The sequence below is a fragment of the Ambystoma mexicanum genome, chromosome 9 (assembly GCF_040938575.1).
Source record: "Ambystoma mexicanum isolate Mex_15411 chromosome 9, UKY_AmexF1_1, whole genome shotgun sequence".
NCBI lineage: Eukaryota > Metazoa > Chordata > Amphibia > Caudata > Ambystomatidae > Ambystoma > Ambystoma mexicanum.
Genome location: NC_090931.1, coordinates 1306284884 through 1306308647, shown reverse-complemented (window position 1 = coordinate 1306308647; position 23764 = coordinate 1306284884). Strand labels below are relative to the sequence as shown.

The 23764-nt window shown below is 46.6% G+C and overlaps 1 protein-coding gene across 4 annotated transcripts in view; it reads right to left on the bottom strand.

Annotated features, from left to right (window-relative positions):
* Positions 1-23764, bottom strand: part of MYLK (myosin light chain kinase) — a 1914870-nt gene that overhangs the window by 294995 nt on the left and 1596111 nt on the right. For all 4 annotated transcript variants that reach the window (XM_069616671.1, XM_069616673.1, XM_069616672.1 and 1 more), the window contains one exon: positions 13696-13849. In XM_069616671.1, coding sequence (XP_069472772.1) covers positions 13696-13849 — 154 coding nt within the window. The remainder of the gene's footprint in view (positions 1-13695; positions 13850-23764) is intronic.

Below are 23764 nucleotides of genomic sequence, written 5' to 3'. Positions count from 1 at the left end.
TATAAAATACCTAAACACAACCCTCATCTACATTTGCGGCTAAATTTGTTATAAAAAAAAAAAGAAGAACAAATGGGCCTGCCAGGAAATGGGCATGAACCGAAACAGGACACCAATGTGCCGAGTTCGAGGACCTTCACGACTTCGTTGCTGACTAGCACGTTCATCCGGACAGGACGGAGAGTTACGCGCCCTCACAGAACGGGAAACAGTAAGTGATCGCCCAATGAGGGCACTGAACACCCCTGCTTCACTGTGGGAAGCCCTCTCTGCTGCTGGCTTCCGGCTGCTGCATAGATGCTCCGGATGCTTAGCGCATCCTATCCTCCAGAGAGGCTCTGCCAGGGTCCTAGCGCCCAGTTATTCCCTTCTGTCTGTTATTGTTGAAGGATGGAAATGGGACAGGGAATCAAAGCAAGCATCACCTGCTCCATCCACCTGCATTCTCCTCATCAGAAAAAAAAGCCCATAGTGCATCCTGGGGAATTACTGGGGAGGGGCATGCGCGCTCTTGGTCTAAACCTGTAAGTCTTCATGGAACATGAAGGGAGCTCTTAAGGGATAGTCAATAAAGGACGATTGGGCGAAACAAAAGAGAGGACATATGGAAATAGGTCTTCATGTATCCTGACAACAGAATGACATCCAGCCAGTGGTCGAAGTGTGAAAACAAAGTAGTGGAACTATATTTCCCTGCCCGGCACTCTTATCCTCCCATCCTCCCCCCCCCCTCCAAATCAACCCCATACCTCGGTCCTTCCTTTCCTCCACCCCACCAACACCACTGGGATTTACAGCAGTACTTTCAAAACTGATGAAAACACAATCAATTTAGTTTAACTGACCACAATTACTCCGTCATTGCCCCTCCCCCGCCCCCCGTCCACAGCATGGAGCTTTACGCAGCCTCCCTCTTCTGATCACGCACCATTCGCACTTCTTCAGGGACATGCTCAGGGCTATAGACACGCTCTCATTACCTGTACAGACACTGTGGCTGCAGCAATCCATGCTTCATTTTAGAAAGCAAACACATATCACTGGCGAGCGGAGCTTTGTGGTGGCTCGCCAATTGGTTTTATATCCAAAGCATTCTATACAAATAAACAAGAGCAGTCCAGTGTCTGCGAGATAGCGCCATGGGTGGACTGGCCTATATGGAACTCTGGAGATTTCCTGGTGGGCCTCTGCACCCTGGGCTTGTTTTGTGTGGTATTTCCAAATTTTCTCATAGGAAAAGCATTGGGCTTGCTGAGAATGTGTCATATGGGGCCACTTTGAACATTATTTCCAGGGCCTCTTTTGGTCCCCAGTAATTATTTCCAGGGCCTTTTTAATTTCCCAGTCCACCCCTGGCACAGTCAGATATGATAATGGAGAGTAACCAGCAGGGCCCAGGTTCGACTCCCTAGTGGGGGAGAAGTAAAAAAAAAAAACGAAGTTGCCATCTGGAACTGATGATTCGGGTAACAATGGCGTATTTCCCTGCATACCCTTTAGTTCCTCCCCACTTTGACCTCTGCATCCAGCATGAGAAACATGCAAACAATATCTAAGTGAGCCTGCTGCCCCCAGTACCAGCCTTTAGGGCGAAAAGGCCAATCCTGAATTTCCCAACCTATGCATTGACCTGGTATTCCTTATTGATATAGAATGTTGTGACCCTCTGTCCCACCATGCACCCCCTAGCGGTTTCATATAGGCTCAGTGTTTAAAACTTCCAGTCTTGTTCTGGTCACACTAGGGACATTTGATCTTGTATTTGCCTGAATTATCAGCATTGTAATTAGTGATTCAGCGGGTATTAAATATTACTTTCAAAGAAAAGCAATGCACAGCCTTCACTTAAGATATCAGATTCCACTATAGATTCAGACAGTAGCAAATAAGATCACCAAGCCGCACAAAATGGACGCAATCGGAGGGGAACTACATTGGTCCATGTTTGTCGGCCACCTTCGCCCTGCCATGTAGGTGCCCTGGTGACAGGATTTCAGCATGGCAACTGGAATGACGTGTGTGTCTGTTGTACCCTGCAGCCCATGGTGGGGACTCTAAATGCTCAAAATTGGAAAGCTGCTCCAGTAGTTCACCTTCTAAAGTACTTTTACTAGCTTTTAATTGAGGCCAGAACAGTGTTCAGAGGTTGTGGTTTGCTGGCTTGGCCTCACGTAGGTTTCGGGATCACGTCTAACCTTCCTGACAATGCCTTCTGCTTTCATTTTTATTGTTTAAAACACAGAGCCAGCTCGAGAGTAGCGGAGCGCTGTACAGAGTGTGGGTTGCCTGCGTTTGGGCTGGCATCTTCTAACAATAGCGCAGCACTGTGAGTTGAGGTCTGTTAGTCGGTATATGCGTCCACTGGAATTAGTCCTTGGCATGGTCTTGAAAAGGCCATGTTTTTAGAGATTTCTGAAATTGGAGAATTGTGGGGGCTTTCTGAGCCGCACGCCGGGGTTCGAGTTCCATAGGGTGGGTGAGTAGCCAGGGAAGGATCGTTTGTGATTCCTCTCTTTGTGGACGAGTTGTGATTCCGGCGAGCTGGTTGATTTGCTGCACGAGGAGCGTGTGCTACCAGGTACGTGGAGCTTAGCCCCCAGGTACGCTGGTGTGCTACTCGTGACTGCTTTGTGGATGACACATGCAGCATTGAACAACATCCTGGCCTAGAGGGGAAGCCAATATAGTTTGTACAGGATGGGGGTTATTCAGTAAAATTTCTGTGCACCCATAATAAGACGCGCTGCAGTGTGGTGGATTGCTTTTAGGGGGGGCAGGTGAGCAGCCGGAGGCCCCGCCAGGAGTGCATCTCCCCCATCCACCTGCGCAACCCCAAGGGTCTGCCCGACAGTCCGAATGTTTTGCAGTGGGGTGAAGGGTTTGATTTTGCGAACGGTGTAGATTTGGAGTCAGGCTGTTCGGACCTCCCCTTGGCATCGGGGCCGTTGAGCAACCTATCTGGTTCCATTTGTTGTTTTCCTCAATGTTATTTCCAGAAGTTTCCGAAAACGTTGCTGTTCATTGCAGACCCCGGATAGTCTGAAATATATTAGTGGGGTTGACTTGCACAGTTGTAGAGTCACCTGGAGCCAATGAGGTTTGTATTGTGTGCTCTAGAAATTGCACACTAATATCATAAATGAAATAAGGACTTCAAGAGACGGATCCACCTTTAACGTTCACATGTTCATTTGATTGGTATCGCCTCAGCAACAATGCAGCAATCTGCCCCACACCCGGACCCACATCCTGCTTTATTCATGTATTTACCTATTGGGTTTTTCTAACAGGACACGTGCCCGAGTTCAGAGGGCAAAAATAATTCGTCAGAATTCTGACACACAACATTCGGAGAAAATAAAGAACTGTGCGGCGAGACGGAGGCCATGCTTTATACATTTCACCTCAACTTGAAGAGTGCCGGGCCGTGTCCTGAAATCCGAACCCGAGTAACAGGGGCTGGTTCTGATCTTCACGGCTCCCCCTCAGGAGTAACCATTTAGGTCAGAGAAGAGAGGAATCTCTCAACACTTGAACTGCTTCCAGGGCAGCTTTTTCCATTGCCAAGCAAGGAGAGAACAGCCGGGTAATATGCAAGCTCCTTCAATGCCAGAATCCTTGCTTGGTCTAGGAATGCTGGCCGCCCAGACACTGCAAACAGTGCTGCTCTCAGACCATCGCGTCCAGTTAGCCCTGCTTTGCTGGGAGACGGACTGGGCAATCGAATGTTGCCTCAGTTCTACACCAACAAGTCATAAGAGGGCTGGCGGCTTTTGTGAAACCAGTTCATACATTGCATGTTGCTCCTGACTGCCACCTTTCTCCATTGCTTTGTCTTCAACACAAGCAGCCTTTAACACACACACTGTGGTGAACCAGCAAAAGATTCTTGCCTAAGGGACTGACATTTCTAATTACCAGTATTTGGTTTTTTTTACAACTTTATATTTACCAGTATTCTGGTTAATTTTGCAAAAGAACATTGTATTACATTTTCCTGTGATGGAGCTTTTGCTCCTGCACAAAAGTCTCTTGTTTCTCTGAATGCAATGTCTGAGTATTCCTTCTCTCACAGTCTTTAGGACCCTGTGTCCCACAATGCATTCTCAGCACTATTCATCTCTCACAATGTGTATACATCACTGTGGTACTTAGGTGCAGCCCCTAGAATTCTTGTGTTTATTCTCTCTCTCTCTCTCTCTCTCTCTCTCTCTCTCTCTCTCTCTTTCTGACATCAGGTATGTTTCTCGAGCTTCTGTAGGACATCTCACAGCTCTGTGGTGACATCTCCCGTTTTGTTCACTCCTAGGGCGACACTTTTTTCCTGGATTCTATGGCGATTCCTGCCTCTGGTTCTCAGATCCCCTTACATAACCTGGGTTCACTGTACAGTCAGCCACCTCCTGAGCCTCCTACTATAATCATTCTCTCCCCTTGACAAAGGCGTAAACTTCATCACCTGTATGTACCCTCTATAATTTCCCGTGCCCCGCTTCCACCTCCAAACAGCACCTCCACTCCGGATGTCATTCCAGGAGAAGCCGTTCCCTCTTCAAACTCCTACTCCTCATCTTCAAATCTATACATGGTCTGTCTCCCCTACCTACATGATCTGTCTCCCCTACCTAGAAGGCACAACCTGCCTTCACTCTCCCCCAAGCATCAATGGCGTCCAAAATCTCTCTGTTCCCTGTACCACCTGCACTGCCTCTCTCTTTTGCTCCAGTTCCTTGTCCTGCCACAATGGTACTCCCTACCTACACATGTTAAAATCTCTGCTCCAATCTACTCCTTTAAGTTGGCACTCAAACTACACCACCATGACCTGGCAGGGCCACCATCGTCTTACTCTCAGATTTCTCCTCCTTCCTTTCAACCGTTCACGTAACCTCACTGTAAAGGTCCCCCCACCATCTCATAATAGCTACTGTGTTTCATGTGTCTTGTCCCATCTCTGGCCCCTAATGCCATGTACTCCAAGCCACTAACTGGGCGAATGCACACTACCTGTCCTTTTATACGGCACGTGACCAGTGGCATCACTATGGGGGTGTGGGCGGTGCAGACCGCACGGGTGACGCCCCTCACAGGAGGTGATACCAGGGGTGCCGAGTACGCCACCCTCCATCCTAGTGAAGCCACTGCAGCCAGGTTAGCACGTTTCACTGGTGCCAGCGGACAGTGAACGGTGCTACCTGCTAATGAAATGTGGCAGCGGTGTGTACACACTTCAGTCACTGCCTCTGCGGCGCCAGCCGACCCCTGCTGCTACAGTTCAATAGCAGGTTTGCACATTGGGCCGGCGCCGCTGAGTGAAGTGAACATCCCCGCCCGGCCCATGACCGAGGGTCACAGGCCTGGCGGGGGTGTTTCACTGTGTGACACCCGATGCAGTAACTCATGGTGTCACCAGGGGGTGACATTATGAGTTACATCCCCAGGTGTCACCAACCATAGTGACGCCACTGCACGTGACCCCCAGGAGTGCTCTGATTACTGGTATGGCCTATCTGTAAGGGTTCTGTGCGATTCAACTTGTATATTGTACCCACATAAATGCACTAAAATGAAAATACAATTTTGGTATTTCTACTTAAACAATACACGAAGACCAGTGCTGGAAACATCTTTTTACTGGGGGAATCCCACCAGGTACAGGCTGTGGGTTGAGGGGGTGGGGCAGGGAGTGGAGGTGGGGGGAAACGTTTGAGCTTATCCCCTCCCCCCAATAAACCTTTGGGGGGAGGGGATTGCAGAATGTTGAAGCTGCTTACTTTGGTGTATAGGAAAGTGTTCATATACACCCGTGTGGTGTATACTAACACTTTTGTTTACAGCAAAGCGAGCAGCTTCAACGTTGCAGGATGCGACGTTGAAGCTGCTCGCTTTGGTGTAAATGAAAGTGTTCATATTCATATACAAAGAAAGCGGGATAGGTTTATAATTGGCAGAAGGCCTTCCAGTATGAATACAACTTCAGTCTTGTCACACTTCAGCTCAAGGTTGTCGGCACCCGTCCAGACCAGAGCATCCCGGAAAGCACCAGACGCCGTAGCAGCATGCCACAAGTTATGCGTTGGGGCATCGCCGAGTCACTGCTTCCTTCACCCAGGAGCATCTACTAGGTCACAGAGCTGGAAATAAGCTCATCGACATACAGGGAACACAAAGGTCCCGCAATGAACAATATCCAAAGGCGAGGAAAGGAGGTGTCGCGCGGCTCTGCTGCATGCCCCATTCACTGGCAGATTCTACCATGTTTCCTCGCAGTATTTTGCCTGAGGGCCATTTCTTAGAATTGTTTTTATTGATACACATTTCACTGCAAAGAAATCCGGGGTGGGGGGCGACCACCTGTAGCCCTTTCTCAAATCCCCCGCCCACATTATAAAATACCTAAACACAACCCCCATCTACATTTGCTGCTAAATTTGTTATAAAAAAAAAAGAAGAACAAATGGGCCTGCCAGGAAATGGGCATGAACCGAATCAGGACACCAATGTGCCGAGTTCGAGGACCTTCACGATTTCGTTGCTGACTAGCACGTTCATCCGGACAGGACGGAGAGTTACGCGCCCTCACAGAACGGGAAACAGTAAGTGATCGCCCAATGAGGGCACTGAACACCCCTGCTTCACTGTGGGAAGCCCTCTCTGCTGCTGGCTTCCGGCTGCTGCATAGATGCTCCGGATGCTTAGCGCATCCTATCCTCCAGAGTGGCTCTGCCAGGGTCCTAGCGCCCAGTTATTCCCTTCTGTCTGTTATTGTTGAAGGATGGAAATGGGACAGGGAATCAAAGCAACCATCACCTGCTCCATCCACCTGCATTCTCCTCATCAGAAAAAAAAGACCATAGTGCATCCTGGGGAATTACTGGGGAGGGGCATGCGCGCTCTTGGTCTAAACCTGTAAGTCTTCATGGAACATGAAGGGAGCTCTTAAGGGATAGTCAATAAAGGACGATTGGGCGAAACAAAAGAGAGGACATTTGGAAATAGGTCTTCATGTATCCTGACAACAGAATGACATCCAGCCAGTGGTCGAAGTGTGAAAACAAAGTAGTGGAACTATATTTCCCTGCCCGGCACTCTTCTCCTCCCACCCCCCACCCCCCTCCAAATCAACCCCATACCTCGGTCCTTCCTTTCCTCCACCCCACCAACACCACTGGGATTTACAGCAGTACTTTGAAAACTGATGAAAACACAATCAATTTAGTTTAACTGACCACAATTACTCCGTCATTGCCCCTCCCCCGCCCCCCGTCCACAGCATGGAGCTTTACGCAGCCTCCCTCTTCTGATCACGCACCATTCGCAGTTCTTCAGGGACATGCTCAGGGCTATAGACACGCTCTCATTACCTGCACAGACACTGTGGCTGCAGCAATCCGTGCTTCATTTTAGAAAGCAAACACATATCACTGGCGAGCGGAGCTTTGTGGTGGCTCCAAAGCAGTCTATACAAATAAACAAGAGCAGTCCAGTGTCTGCGAGATAGCGCCATGGGTGGACTGGCCTATATGGAACTCTGGAGATTTCCTGGTGGGCCTCTGCACCCTGGGCTTGTTTTGTGTGGTATTTCCAAATGTTCTCATAGGAAAAGCATTGGGCCTGCTGAGAATCTGTCATATGGGGCCACTTTGAACATTATTTCCAGGGCCTCTTTTGGTCCCCAGTAATTATTTCCAGGGCCTTTTTAATTTCCCAGTCCACCCCTGGCACAGTCAGATATGATAATGGAGTGTAACCAGCAGGGCCCAGGTTCGACTCCCTAGTGGGGGAGAAGTAAAAAAAAAACGAAGTTGCCATCTGGAACTGATGATTCGGGTAACAATGGCGTATTTCCCTGCATACCCTTTGGTTCCTCCCCACTTTGACCTCTGCATCCAGCATGAGAAACATGCAAACAATATCTAAGTGAGCCTGCTGCCCCCAGTACCAGCCTTTAGGGCGAAAAGGCCAATCCTGAATTTCCCAACCTATGCATTGATCTGGTATTCCTTATTAATATAGAATGTTGTGACCCTCTTACTCTCCATCTGTCTGTCCCACCATGCGCCCCCTAGCGGTTTCATATAGGCTCAGTGTTTAAAACTTCCTGTCTTGTTCTGGTCACACTAGGTACATTTGATCTTGTATTTGCCTGAATTATCAGCATTGGAATTAGTGATTCAGCGGGTATTAAATATTACTTTCAAAGAAAAGCAATGCACAGCCTTCACTTAAGATATCAGGATTACACTATAGATTCAGACAGTAGCAAATAAGATCACCAAGCCACACAAAATGGACGCAATCAGAGGGGAACTACATTGGTCCATGTTTGTCGGCCACCTTCGCCCTGCCATGTAGGTGCCCTGGTGACAGGATTTCAGCATGGCAACTGGAATGACGTGTGTGTCTGTTGTACCCTGCAGCCCATGGTGGGGACTCTAAATGCTCAAAATTGGAAAGCTGCTCCAGTAGTTCACCTTCTAAAGTACTTTTACTAGCTTTTAATTGAGGCCAGAACAGTGTTCAGAGGTTGTGGTTTGCTGGCTTGGCCTCACGTAGGTTTCGGGATCACATCTAACCTTCCTGACAATGCCTTATGCTTTCATTTTTATTGTTTAAAACACAGAGCCAGCTCGAGAGTAGCGGAGCGCTGTACAGAGTGTGGGTTGCCTGCGTTTGGGCTGGCATCTTTTAACAGTAGCGCAGCACTGTGAATTGAGGTCTGTTAGTCGGTATATGCGTCCACTGGAATTAGTCCTTGGCATGGTCTAGAAAAAGCCATGTTTTTAGAGATTTCTGAAATTGGAGAATTGTGGGGGCTTTCTGAGTCGCACACCGGGGTTCGAGTTCCATAGGGTGGGTGAGTAACCAGAGAAGGATCGTTTGTGATTCCTCTCTTTGTGGACGAGTTGTGATTCAGGCGAGCTGGTTGATTTGCTGCACGAGGAGCGTGTGCTACCAGGTATGTGGAGCTTAGCCCCCAGGTACGCTGGTGTGCTGCTCGTGACTGCTTTGTGGATGACACATGCAGCATTGAACAACATCCTGGCCTAGAGGGGAAGCCAATGTAGTTTGTACAGGATGGGGGTTATTCAGTATAATTTCTGTGCACCCATAATAAGACGTGCTGCAGTGTGGTGGATTGCTTTTAGGGGGGGCAGGTGAGCAGCCGGAGGCCCCGCCAGGAGTGCATCTCCCCCATCCACGTGCGCGACCCCAATGGTCTGCCCGACAGTCCGAATGTTTTGCAGTGGGGTGAAGGGTTTGATTTTGCGAACGGTGTAGATTTGGAGTCAGGCTGTTTGGACCTCCCCTTGGCATCGGGGCCGTTGAGCAACCTATCTGGTTCCATTTGTTGTTTTCCTCAATGTTATTTCCAGAAGTTTCCGAAAACGTTGCTGTTCATTGCAGACCCTGGATAGTCTGAAATATATTAGTGGGGTTGACTTGCACAGTTGTAGGGTCACCTGGAGCCAATGAGGTTTGTATTGTGTGCTCTAGAAATTGCACACTAATATCATAAATGAAATAAGGACTTCAAGAGACGGATCCACCTTTAACGTTCACATGTTCATTTGATTGGTATCGCCTCAGCAACAATGCAGCAATCTGCCCCACACCCGGACCCACATCCTGCTTTATTCATGTATTCACCTATTGGGTTTTTCTAACAGGACACGTGCCCGAGTTCAGAGGGCAAAAATAATTCGTCACAATTCTGACACACAACATTCGGAGAAAATAAAGAACTGTGCGGCGAGACGGAGGCCATGCTTTATACATTTCACCTCAACTTGAAGAGTGCCGGGCCCTGTCCTGAAATCCGAACCCGAGTAACAGGGGCTGGCTCTGATCTTCACGGCTCCCCCTCAGGAGTAACCATTTAGGTCAGAGAAGAGAGGAATCTCTCAACACTTGAACTGCTTCCAGGGCAGCTTTTTCCATTGCCAAGCAAGGAGAGAACAGCCGGGTAATATGCAAGCTCCTTCAATGCCAGAATCCTTGCTTGGTCTAGGAATGCTGGCCGCCCAGACACTGCAAACAGTGCTGCTCTCAGACCATCGCGTCCAGTTAGCCCTGCTTTGCTGGGAGACGGACTGGGCAATCGAATGTTGCCTCAGTTCTACACCAACAAGTCATAGGAGGGCTGGCGGCTTTTGTGAAACCAGTTCATACATTGCATGTTGCTCCTGACTGCCACCTTTCTCCATTGCTTTGTCTTCAACACAAGCAGCCTTTAACACACACACTGTGGTGAACCAGCAAAAGATTCTTGCCTAAGGGACTGACATTTCTAATTACCAGTATTTGGTTTTTTTTACAACTTTATATTTACCAGTATTCTGGTTAATTTTGCAAAAGAACATTGTATTACATTTTCCTGTGATGGAGCTTTTGCTCCTGCACAAAAGTCTCTTGTTTCTCTGAATGCAATGTCTGAGTATTCCTTCTCTCACAGTCTTTAGGACCCTGTGTCCCACAATGCATTCTCAGCACTATTCATCTCTCACAATGTGTATACATCACTGTGGTACTTAGGTGCAGCCCCTAGAATTCTTGTGTTTATTCTCTCTCTCTCTCTCTCTCTCTCTCTCTCTCTCTCTCTCTCTTTCTGACATCAGGTATGTTTCTCGAGCTTCTGTAGGACATCTCACAGCTCTGTGGTGACATCTCCCGTTTTGTTCACTCCTAGGGCGACACTTTTTTCCTGGATTCTATGGCGATTCCTGCCTCTGGTTCTCAGATCCCCTTACATAACCTGGGTTCACTGTACAGTCAGCCACCTCCTGAGCCTCCTACTATAATCATTCTCTCCCCTTGACAAAGGCGTAAACTTCATCACCTGTATGTACCCTCTATAATTTCCCGTGCCCCGCTTCCACCTCCAAACAGCACCTCCACTCCGGATGTCATTCCAGGAGAAGCCGTTCCCTCTTCAAACTCCTACTCCTCATCTTCAAATCTATACATGGTCTGTCTCCCCTACCTACATGATCTGTCTCCCCTACCTAGAAGGCACAACCTGCCTTCACTCTCCCCCAAGCATCAATGGCGTCCAAAATCTCTCTGTTCCCTGTACCACCTGCACTGCCTCTCTCTTTTGCTCCAGTTCCTTGTCCTGCCACAATGGTACTCCCTACCTACACATGTTAAAATCTCTGCTCCAATCTACTCCTTTAAGTTGGCACTCAAACTACACCACCATGACCTGGCAGGGCCACCATCGTCTTACTCTCAGATTTCTCCTCCTTCCTTTCAACCGTTCACGTAACCTCACTGTAAAGGTCCCCCCACCATCTCATAATAGCTACTGTGTTTCATGTGTCTTGTCCCATCTCTGGCCCCTAATGCCATGTACTCCAAGCCACTAACTGGGCGAATGCACACTACCTGTCCTTTTATACGGCACGTGACCAGTGGCATCACTATGGGGGTGTGGGCGGTGCAGACCGCACGGGTGACGCCCCTCACAGGAGGTGATACCAGGGGTGCCGAGTACGCCACCCTCCATCCTAGTGAAGCCACTGCAGCCAGGTTAGCACGTTTCACTGGTGCCAGCGGACAGTGAACGGTGCTACCTGCTAATGAAATGTGGCAGCGGTGTGTACACACTTCAGTCACTGCCTCTGCGGCGCCAGCCGACCCCTGCTGCTACAGTTCAATAGCAGGTTTGCACATTGGGCCGGCGCCGCTGAGTGAAGTGAACATCCCCGCCCGGCCCATGACCGAGGGTCACAGGCCTGGCGGGGGTGTTTCACTGTGTGACACCCGATGCAGTAACTCATGGTGTCACCAGGGGGTGACATTATGAGTTACATCCCCAGGTGTCACCAACCATAGTGACGCCACTGCACGTGACCCCCAGGAGTGCTCTGATTACTGGTATGGCCTATCTGTAAGGGTTCTGTGCGATTCAACTTGTATATTGTACCCACATAAATGCACTAAAATGAAAATACAATTTTGGTATTTCTACTTAAACAATACACGAAGACCAGTGCTGGAAACATCTTTTTACTGGGGGAATCCCACCAGGTACAGGCTGTGGGTTGAGGGGGTGGGGCAGGGAGTGGAGGTGGGGGGAAACGTTTGAGCTTATCCCCTCCCCCCAATAAACCTTTGGGGGGAGGGGATTGCAGAATGTTGAAGCTGCTTACTTTGGTGTATAGGAAAGTGTTCATATACACCCGTGTGGTGTATACTAACACTTTTGTTTACAGCAAAGCGAGCAGCTTCAACGTTGCAGGATGCGACGTTGAAGCTGCTCGCTTTGGTGTAAATGAAAGTGTTCATATTCACTGCACGGGTGTATATGAACACTTTAATTTACACCAAAGCAAGCAGCTTCAGTGTTGCATGCTGCAACATTGAAGCTGCTGTCTTTGGTGTTGCATGCTGCAACATTGAAGCTGCTGTCTTTGGTGTTGCATGCTGCAACATTGAAGCTGCTTGCTTTGGTGTAAATGGAAGTGTTCATATACACCCGTGCGTTGTATATGAACACTTTCATGCACACCAAAGTAAGCAGTTTAAACATTGCAGGAAGTTGAAGCTGCTTACTTTGGTGTAAATTGAATTCTGCAACGTTGAAGCTGCTTACTTTGGTGTACGTGAAAGTGTTCATATACAACACACGGGTGTATATGAACACTTTCATTTTCCCCAAAGAAGGCTTCTTGTGGCACTCCTCCAGTCTAACGCCACCAAAAGGGTACCATATATTTGCACTATTTTAGCGCACATATTAACCTGGAGGAGTGCCACAAGAATACCCTTACAAAAAGCCAGATTACGCATGTGGCGGTTGCTAGGTTGGTTTCCAACCCATCCTAGCAACCGCCACATGTATTCCGAAAGTGGGGCATTCCTTCCGACTTCGGAAGAATGCGCCACCTTCCGAATAGGTTTTAAGTACCGAAAAGGTCGTAAAGCCTTTTAACGTCCTTTTCGGTACTTAACACCTGAATGAGAATAGGGGCCTGAGGGGTCTATTTACATGAAGATATTTGCAATCCGCAATCAATATGATCATGTTTCAGAGAGCACCTGCAACTTGTGGAGATGGTAGCAGTGGTTCTCATACCTGCACCGCCGCATTTGCTCAGATTTATAGAGGTGTCAACGTTTTTAATGTAAACTCTTGGGGATAACTTTAGGCAGCCTTCTAGACAAATAGCGCATTTACAGAAACCTGCAATGGCATGAAAAGTCCAGGATTACTCTTCACCAAGAGAAACTGCCCTTCTCCGGCATTGGACACTACACAGCAATTCTTTGATCTCAAGCTTTGTAAGGAAAGCAGCATTGAGGGACACCATGGGCCCAAGCTCTGACTTCGACATGCATTAGCAGAGGTGTGAAGGTGCCCTCTACCGGTGGAACACCACACCACCCATGCACTCTGAGGCTGTGGGCATGCACCATACTGCTTTTTAGAAAAAGATGTTTGAAGTCCCGCCACTGGAGAGCAGCAAATTTACAAGATCCGAGAATACATTATGAAAGAAAATCAAGAAGCAGAAAAATGAAAAATACATACCCTAAAAAGAAAAAAAAGGAAAGGACGTGCAATTGTATCCCTCAAAACGTGTGTGCGTTCCTGTCCCCTCTGCATAATTCGAATGGAATCCACTAACCAGACACAAATCGCTCTTTCGGAGACAGGGTTCGATCAAATTATTTACGCGTACTGCTTACCGACAATGGTGAGATTGACTTGGGCTTGCTTGCTGCCGAGCTTGTTTTCTACCATTATGGTATAACAGCCACAGTGCTCCTGCTTCGCCGCGGTTATGGTTAGTTTGCTGGTGCTCTCTGCACTCTCGATTTTGATGGAGTCGCTTTCTTTTATCTGTCAATAAACAATACGAAAAGTTATCGGCATGCAATATTTATGCTCTTCACAATCGATAATGAATACAGCTATTTATATAGGTCTTGACCTCAAAGAGATTTGACTATATGCTGGACGACAACAAATTGCTTTGCCAGTAGTCCAGTCGAGCTGGGCATTTTCATGATGGAATTGCATGGCATGGGCCTTAGCAGTAGCACCGGGGTCTGTAACCTGCAGCTCTCCAGAGGTCTAGACTACAAGTCCCATGACCGCCAAAGGTATCAGACACGAGCACTAGCCAGTTGTCATCTGCCCTGCCAATCAACGCAGACTCTCTAATCACACACCTTCAATGGAATCTTAAGGTTCCAATGTAAACACATGTCTCAACATCAAATTTCAGGCATGTGGCAGGCTGCTGTTCTGCCCCTTTTGGCAGTAATGTGCATGCCGGACCCATATCTATACAACATGTTTATCGACAGTCTCCAAGTCTGAAAACAGCTCTTCCATCGAATTTGGAGGTGCGATATGATATTGAGTGGGAAGAAGTAAGGCAGATGCAGTCATAGCAAGTTCATGTCTGATACATAAACCCTTTACAGACACCATCCACATGGCAATGGAATACCCACCATAGACACAAAAGTCTAGAAGGACACTGGGCTCTCCATGCAACCATATGCAGAAGGGACTGCATAGGCTTCCCCTATGCCGCCACCTGGATTGCAACCATGATCCCTGCAGGGGTCTAGATCCATGTAACGGTTCTCTTCCACCATTTGCAATACCAGCTTCCTGCTAACTTGGGTGACCAAAAAGTAAACGATGGAATAACTATCGATATTCTATAACTATACACATGGAAAAGCCAATATACATGGTTAAGTACCCAGTTTCACTTCTCACTAGTTTCCCAGGAGCATGTAAGCAAAGTGATCGCTTCTCTCAAACCCTCCTTCTGTAAAGGTGACAGCTTCCCTGCCAAACTAGTCAGATCTTGCTCTCAAACACCTTACCCCCATCATTACCAATTTCATCAATGCCTTCTTTAGCTCTAATACGGTCCCAGCTGACATCATAAAAGTGTGGATAACACCACTTCTAAAAAAAACACTCCCTAGACCCCACCATCCCCACCAACTACAGACCTATCACAACAGTCCCCTTCCTCCTTAAAATAATTGATAAAAAATTGCATATAATCAAGTCCAAGCCCACCTAGAGAATAACCATCTACTAGATGATAGACAATCTGGCTTTCACCCTAAACATAGCACGGAGACTGCTTTACTTGATTTAAAAAATCAAATGGATTCCATCAGAGATTCAGGCAAACTTAGTATCCTCCAATTGCTTGATCTGTCCGCTGCTTTCGATCTAGTGGGCCACAATAAATTATGCCCATCACTCTCCAATAACTTCCAATTCTCCCAAATTGCAACTGCCTGGATGAAATCATTCTTATCAGAATGCATGTCCAGAGTTGCCATAGGTGATGAAGCAGCTGACCCCATACCAGTCCTTCTAGGTGTACCACAAGGATCCTGTCTTTCTCCCACATTATATAATGCCTATACTAAGCTATTATTCTCAGCTCTGGATGCCATGGGAGTCATCTACATCAACTTTGCTGACAATACACAGATACTTATCCCAATCACGGGTAACAAAGACCAGGACTACATTACCATAAACAATATCTACGTCCTTATCCATAATTGGATGGTTACCAATAGTCTCTGCCTCAACAGCAAAAAGACTGATATCCTCATTGTTGGTTTATAAGCCTAATTAAAGCAACTGCCCTATGACTATGATACCCCCATTCCAATCTCCAACCCTGTGAAAACTTTAGGGGTTTATTTAGATTCAAGCCTCACCATGACCATACACAGCAATTCCCTGGCTTCCTCCACATCCTACAGAGCCAAGCTCATTTCCCTTAGTCGTCAATTCCTTTCCACACCTAACTGCATCACACTTGCTAGAGCCCTCATCGTGTCTACACTTGATTATTATATACTCCTACTAGGCTCATCCAAGAGAAATTTCACCAAACGACAACTATTACAAAATAAGGCTCTTAGAGCAGTCCTAGGAAGAAAACAAAGCGATCACATTTCTCAATACAGGAGAGAGTGTCACTGGCTCCCCATCCAAGCTAGGATTCTCCATAAAACACCTCCACTCACAAATGTATCACCCAAAACGCCCTGTCTTACCTGAGTGCCTGCCTTATGCCTACAACGCCTGCTAGGCTCCTCAGATCCAACAATGGCACTTTGCTATGTGTCCCGCGCTTCAAGAGCTCAAGAACCAGAGATTCTTGCTTCACTGTTGCAGCCCCTAGATTATGGAATACACTCCCCACCAGTATCAGCAGCGAGCTTTCCCACATCCAATTTAAGAAACTCCTAAAAACCTGGTTATTTAATACATTTTAACCCCCCCTATTAGGCCAGCACCCAATGTTAAAACTCCTGCAACCTGTTCTTGTTGTGTATAGTGTAACCAAATATGATCAAATATGACTATCTCAGTAACTATTTTCTATTATGTGTACATAATGCAACCAAATGTGACCAGTGGTGACTACTTTATTATGTGTGTGTATATATGTATACTCCTATGAGGTAAATCTGCATTATGCTCTGCTTCTCTTCAACCAGCAAGTCCTTCATTCTGTAACCTACGCCGTGATACCTCCGGGTTTGGGCATATTAACAAATACAATAAATAAAATAAAATATATTGCTATTTCCTGCAGGAAGGAAGTTAGGAAAAGCCGTTTGGCGGGTATCAGGTCAGCCAAGTGAAGTGGTGAATGAGCTTAAATATTTAGATTTTTACCTGTATGTGCAGTGGAATAAAAGCGCTCCGATTTGCAAATTGAAAGAAAAGGTAGAATATTTACTTCCACAAATGAAGCATTTTTAAAGGCGATTTGGGAAGTTCTCATTGCTAGCTGCTATTAAATCCTCCCTATGATCAGTTACGGTCTGGAAATAGATCATTAAGTGGCTGGCCTGGGTCTAGATTTTATAGAATGTCTCTTTTTGTAGAGGTCTGCTGTCCCTTCCTCAATCAATACACATGTCCGTAATTCGTTTTGACTTGGGTATGGTGTCTCTGAATGCAAAGGTTTTTTGTAAACGAGTGCTGTTGTGTAGAACATGTGGGAATTCCTCCTGTGCACTCCTTGTATGGTTCTTTTAGATCAGCCGTAGTGAAAGTTATGAACCCCTTTTATGCGGTATGTGCAGCGCAGTTAAGAAAAAGGGGTCTGCAGTTGGATGATTTCCTTATAGACCCAGAAATGAATAAAAAACTTCTTTGGGGGCAAGACGGGTGCAATATGTGTGATGTAGTGGGCGAATACAAGAGGTAAACGGATCTGGTGAAGACTCGCAAAAAACTGGGACAGCAGGAGTCTTACATGGTTAAGTACCCATCGTGGTGGTTCTCTAGGCTGATTATGAGATTCAAATTTAACATATTGCCCACCCAGGCAAATTTCATTCTGTGGAAAGAACCAGGGGAAAACAATTCTTCTTGCAGCTACTGCCTCAGAGGAATTGAAATTCTCTGGTACCTACTGGTGGAGTGTGAGGCACTTGAGAACACTCTGGCCATCTGTTTCAAGAAACACGTGCTAGATTTCAGAAGAACCCAATGGGAGGCATTTTGGAAGCAACTGGTACAACCTCGATTGGGTTGTTGATATCAGCATATCAATATTGAATTAGGTTGCAATTAATCACCTGCTAGCAATGTATTCAGGGAACTTTTAAGTAGTCTTTGAAGCGAATTTTATGTATCTGGGTGACATTATTATGGTGAGAAGATATTAACTTTTAAATTATGCACTGTGAAATGCATTTTAGGTAGTTTGGAATTGTATGTTTATTACGGTATTATGGATTTATATGGATATGGATTGAAGTTTTGTGCGTGTTAAGGTTTTTCGTTAAACCATGCAACGGTTCCATGTCATTTCAACTACAGTAATCACTTTGAAGTAATTTACTTCGAAGTGGTTACTTCAAAATTTGACTTCGTTTTTTAATTTAAATATGGGGGTCCCCTCTTCCCCTTCACTAAAACCCTTACCCCAAACCCCTCGCCACCACCTTCTTGCACCGAAACCCACAACTAGATATATACTTTTAAGTCATTTTGAAGTGATCACTTCGAAGCAAATTACTTCGAAGTAATTACTGTAGTTGAAACCACGGGATAAGCATGGGACACAAATTAAATACACTTTAAAATAAATAAAAGAACAATTACTTTACATCCCCCGGGTCTGGAGATGATACCCATCAAGATGGTATAATTTCTCTGTTGCCAGAAGGAGATATAACCCTAGACTACTCCAAGTTCCTACTGTTTCAATACCTCTCAAATGGGACCTGTATTGTACATACATGTAGACCTCTGATCTCACTATGCACTTCACCCCTTTCAAATCACAATTCAAGGTTTGTTGATATTCAATGATTTGCTGTCCCCTATCAGCAACATTCATATGCTGCTTATAGGGGATATCATATTAAAAATAATATTCTAAATGTACGCTAATGACGGACCAAAGTTCTGCCTTTGGCTCGTTCTATTGACAATAAAGTAGAAGCTAGTATTTGATTGGTTAAAACAGTGTATTTGCTCTTGGGTTTCAGATTTCAGCTACTGACCGCCAGAGGGAATGAAAGTAAACATCTAATAAAATAATTATGACAAGTCCTCCAATCTCCAGCCTATATGTTCGAGTGAACCATCTGTGCTGTAGAAGAATAGTAGAATATTCCGGTGGGAGAGCAAATCTAGGAAGGAGAAAACACACTGGAACACCACTATCTTTCCTTCAGCCCGTATTTGGCAACACTGGGAGATGTGTAAGTAGGAAGTTCACAAACATAACGAGATCTAAATGCCAGGGCACATGGTCCAGACTGTGTGTAAGGCGATTGTTGTAATTATTATTCAAACTGTGCAGGAGCTCTGCAAGTGTTATCTTGAGGACCCATCGCTAGTAAGTGAAAGTTCTCACCTGCTTAAAAGTGTAAATAACACGTGCAATGATAATGATAATAATATGTAATGACGAACCAATGTACCTCAATCCTTCTGAAGATCTCTGACAAAATGCTAATGAGCTCCTTCAAGCCCATTGTTATGTCCTCATCACCAATGGAAGGGACAGCTCAAAAAACCTGTGATCTAGAATTTGGCCAGTCATTTCTTCTGAATACGGAATTCTGGTAGTGGGAAACATTTCTAAACCTGACTTTCCACCATGGAATCTACTGGCAAGAGTAGACATGTCTCGGTTGGAGCTCTGGTTTCTGGTCTCAGGGTTCCATTCAATATTCCACAGACTGGATTTAGAGATTCCTTTATGCCCAAAACTGCACTTGCGTGTTTGGCAGAAGACACACACATTGCTACGATAGGTATTGTGTTAAAGTCTTAGTGTATCTTAAACAGTATGTATTTAGGTCCTGGGTTCTTCTCCTGGGATTGAAGAGGAGTGTTATAGTCCTTGTAATACTTGGAGTGTTTGGGACTTTTTACTTTATTTATTACGGGAGGATGTTTTAACACATGTGTGGCCTCGCTGGATAGTTTCTTTAGGGACGAACAAGATGCTATCACGCACTTTGAGAACGCTCCAGCATTTTGTAGTTGCTACGTTTCACAAAAGTGAATGTCTCTGCACAAGCAGATTCACTCTCTGTGAAGTATATCACAAAAGTGAATGTCTCTGCACAAGCAGAATCCATTGCTGTGAAGTATTGCACTCACAGAATGGAATTGTGCAACAGCGGTACGAGGGTTTGCGGCAGTTGCAATTATACGCCTAATTCACAGAGAAATGTCCTTACATCTGTGGCAGTCACTGCACTCATTCCCTTACACCTTTGCTTGCCTGTCCGAAACAAAGAGAATATGCAATGCTTCCAGGGTTCTTCCCCTACCCCCGCCAGCTTTTCTCTGACCCAACTAGAATTAGAAATGCTCATGCAAAGCATGAGCATTTCTTATTAGAGTAGTTTTCAGTGTTACACTACCTCTTAAAACTAGTCACACTAGTTCTTATATCTGGAGTAATAATACCAAAATGAAACATTCCCTTTGACCTTGAAATCAGAATCCTTTTGGAATCTGCAAGCTGCCCTCTCTAGAGTACCCTTCATGGGAAACACAGCCGATTTGTAGATCCCATGTTGCGTGCCATGCGTCTGCATCAGAATATTTGAAAGAAATCTACAACCAAGAGTCAGGAAGCAACAATACCCTAACCCCTCCCCTGCACCCACCCCTTTCCAATCTCAATTAACTCATCATTCTAAACCCTTGCAACCTTTCACTTCACGCACTCCCTTCAGACAACCCTCCAGGTCTAGTGTGCTTAACAGACTCCTATCCTATCCTTTCAACAACCACTCTCAATCAATGCTTCACAGCCCAGGGTCTGCCCTTATGGGTAACCTGCACATGTCTATACACATCTCAAAGAACTGTCTCCAATTGGCACACAGGTAACAGGTGCTTATGACCTGCACCCATTTACACCACAGGATTTCTCCATCTGCTTTCCTGCAATCTGACTAACATCCCCCACCTTTCTTAAAGAGCCACGAGTAGCAATGCCAATGTATTGGCAGAAAGGCCCAATATATGACCACTTATCTTTCCTTACCATTTCCACCTTCTGATTTTGCAGTGAAATGTAAATATAGGTTTTGTAGTGCCCTGTGTGATGACCCGCTGGATGTCATCACTCTTCCCTAGGGAGAGCCCCTTCCCATGAGGCCAGCGAGGTGAGGCCGCTACCCAATAGTCCCCTTGTGGGTGGTACTCAGTGGATGGATCTCAAGAGGAAGGAAACCTCCTATGGGATCAGGGATGACCTGGGGAGGACATGGCATGCCCATAACCCATCTAATCCTAACACACCTTCCTACCCCACTACCTGTAACACCTTCCCTAGTGTACCCATGTACCTTTGCCATATCAGTAATGAAGAAAGCACTGGCATGAGGAAGAGTGTAGACTGCAAAATGGACTTGTATCCGATATTTACTGAGATGAGGGAGAGACCAACTGACCCACTGGTAGTGTGCATGATCAGTACTGGGACGAGGAAGAAGTGCGGAAGAATGAAGATCACCTTCAGAAACCATTGTGAGCAGTCTAGTCTACACAGACTTTCTATTGGTCAGAACATACCTGAAATAGAAGAGGGAAATCCGAACTGATAGAGAGATCCTCCCTCGAGGAACCTGATGCTTCGTGAGCCGCTGGAGGGACTGGGACGCTTAAGTTACAACAAATGGGATGCTTGCACACCGGCAGAGGCATCCCTGCCAGATCTACCATGGTTGACTAGAAGAAGGAAACCAGAACTCGAGCAACCAGTTGGACGAAGGAGCTGGAGCATGTCAGCGAGAGAAGGAGGTGCCGCAGAGAGGGCGAGAGAGCCAGAAGCCACAAATGAAGACCGGTGAGCAGCCAAAGAAGGGTTGGGAAACTGGGGGATCCTATCACACTGAAACATGGGTCCAAGACCCTCGACCAGTAAGTAGTGACATCCAGAGTGATCTTCGTGGAAGTCCCAGGTGGACTTGGAAACCAGGGCTGCCTAGACCACAGGAGAAAGAAAGAAAGGCGTACAAAGGGATCTGGGACCCAAGAGAAAGAAATCCATACAAAGGGATCTGGGACACAATAGAAAGAAATCCATACAAAGGGGTCTTGGACCTGGGGGGCATGGCCAACGGCCATGCTGTGAGGTCATGATTCTTACAGCTCCTGTGTGATCTTTCCTTATCCTGGCCTTAAAGAAACTTCACAGTGCGTACTGACATCGGAATCATTGATAGAACTGTGGCCCAAGGCTAGAAATGAAGATGGCGCTCGGCCGAATAGCTAGTAAGCCCTGAAACATACACTCGTGCACAGCAGAGAAGTGGAGTGCCAAGGTGACATACCACGCAGAAAAGCATTAGTGGGATAAGTGGACCTGCAGCGAGGCAGAGAACATTTAGAGAGAGTATCAGCCCCGGTGAACGTGGCGACTGAAGGTGAAGCACACAGAGAGCGAGGAGAGCGGATTTCCTGGAGGTGTGTGCCGGAGAGCGCAGAACCGGCATTGGATTAGGAGGGAGTGGGCAGAGGTCGCTTCAGTCAGCGGAGTACCAAATGGGTGGATGTGCTGGAAGGTACGTTGAAAGCGGCTGCCAGCGAGAGCGCACAATCCCCTCCACCCAGTGGGGGCAAGTCACAGCATTTCGCTAAAGGGCGCACCGTCCTGATTAGAAGACCCACAGAGTGCAGCAGTAATGAGGAAAGCGGCGGCCTGGCAGGACCCCACAGCTCCCTTCCCCCTCCCCTTACACTATAATATATTAGTACACCCAGGGCCCCATAGAAAGCACCAAGCAGACGGGAAGTGTTGCTGTATAAACACTTGAGTAACCAGAAGGGGAGGCGCGGCAGTCAAATACTGTCAAAGTAGTAATAAGAGAGCTCCCACGGAGTGAACCAACAAACAGAGCTGAGGTGGTAATAACACCAGGAGTCCCAGAGTGGACAGTGTATTAAATATAGCACTACTGACATAAAAATCCTTGGGAAGCACCGCCACACACATTCCTGCAGAACAAGGACATTTGACCTACGACACTGGGCCTATAGATATATCACCTGTGGTGTGAGAAACGCATAGCCGGTGCAGACCCAGCGGTCTCTCCACACCCCACACATGTCCAAGGCACTGAGGAATACATCTAATTAGCCCACTCTAAATAACTTCACAAAAGTGGGAGGAATGATGACACAAACCCCATTGACTGCACAATCGCAGACTAGCATTATGGAACATGCAGAAGGTGATCAACAGATCCTGGCAGCCATTGCAGACTTCAAGGCCTCAATAGAATTTAAAATGGATGCTATCAGTTTGGATGTTAACCTCCTAAGGCAAGATGTGAGGGCGCTGACAGAAAGAACTGGGACGCTGGACAAACAGGTGGATATAAACACAGAACAGCTCCAGGACTCTAGGAAAATGTCATCAATAATGCAGCAAGAAATAAAGAATTTGGAAGGGAGAGTGGAGGACGCAGAAGGAAGGGCCAGGAGGAACACCATTAGGATCATAGGCCTTCCAGAAGGAGTAGAAGGAGCAAATCCTACAAATGTCATAGAAAATATGTTACTGCAGGAGATGAGTCCTGGGTGCCTGACACACGGTTTCATGGTTGAAAGGGCGCATAGGTCCCTCACCTGTAAGCCCCAGCCAGGGGCGTCCCTGCACCTATAATCATGAAGATGCTGGAGTATTTTAGGTTGGGGCATGATACAACAAGCATCAGCAAAGAATACGGCACACCCTGACTACACCCTCCAGGTAAAAATTCCAGAATGCAATTTACCTTCGTTAAGAGAAGACTCTGCAAATCCACTCTGAAATATATTTTTTTGTACCCGGCAAGACAACAATTTCTACACAGAGGACGTGCTATCTTTTTGGATACCCCAGATGAAGCCCATAATGGATGGATGGAGAACAGCTGCCATCTAGAGAGGAAGAGAAAATGGATGACGCTACAAGAAAGTAACCTACTGACCTCAAAGCTCACCCAGACCGAGTCCGGATAAAGTGGTGTAGGGTCCAAATGAGAGTACCGACATTAGCTAATGCTGGAACTTTATGCTTGTGATACTGTGAAACATAGGAACGAACACTGCGCTCACCCCAAGGACACAGGGGAGGACATGGTGGGGAAAAGCCATCTACCCTCGATCACGGTTTGGTTCGGATACTAGTAGTTACGTATCCACCTGCTGCACAACCGGTACCGAAGGAGAGGTTTGGTCGGTGCGGAAATGAGAAGAGGGGATGCCTGAGCATGGGGAACA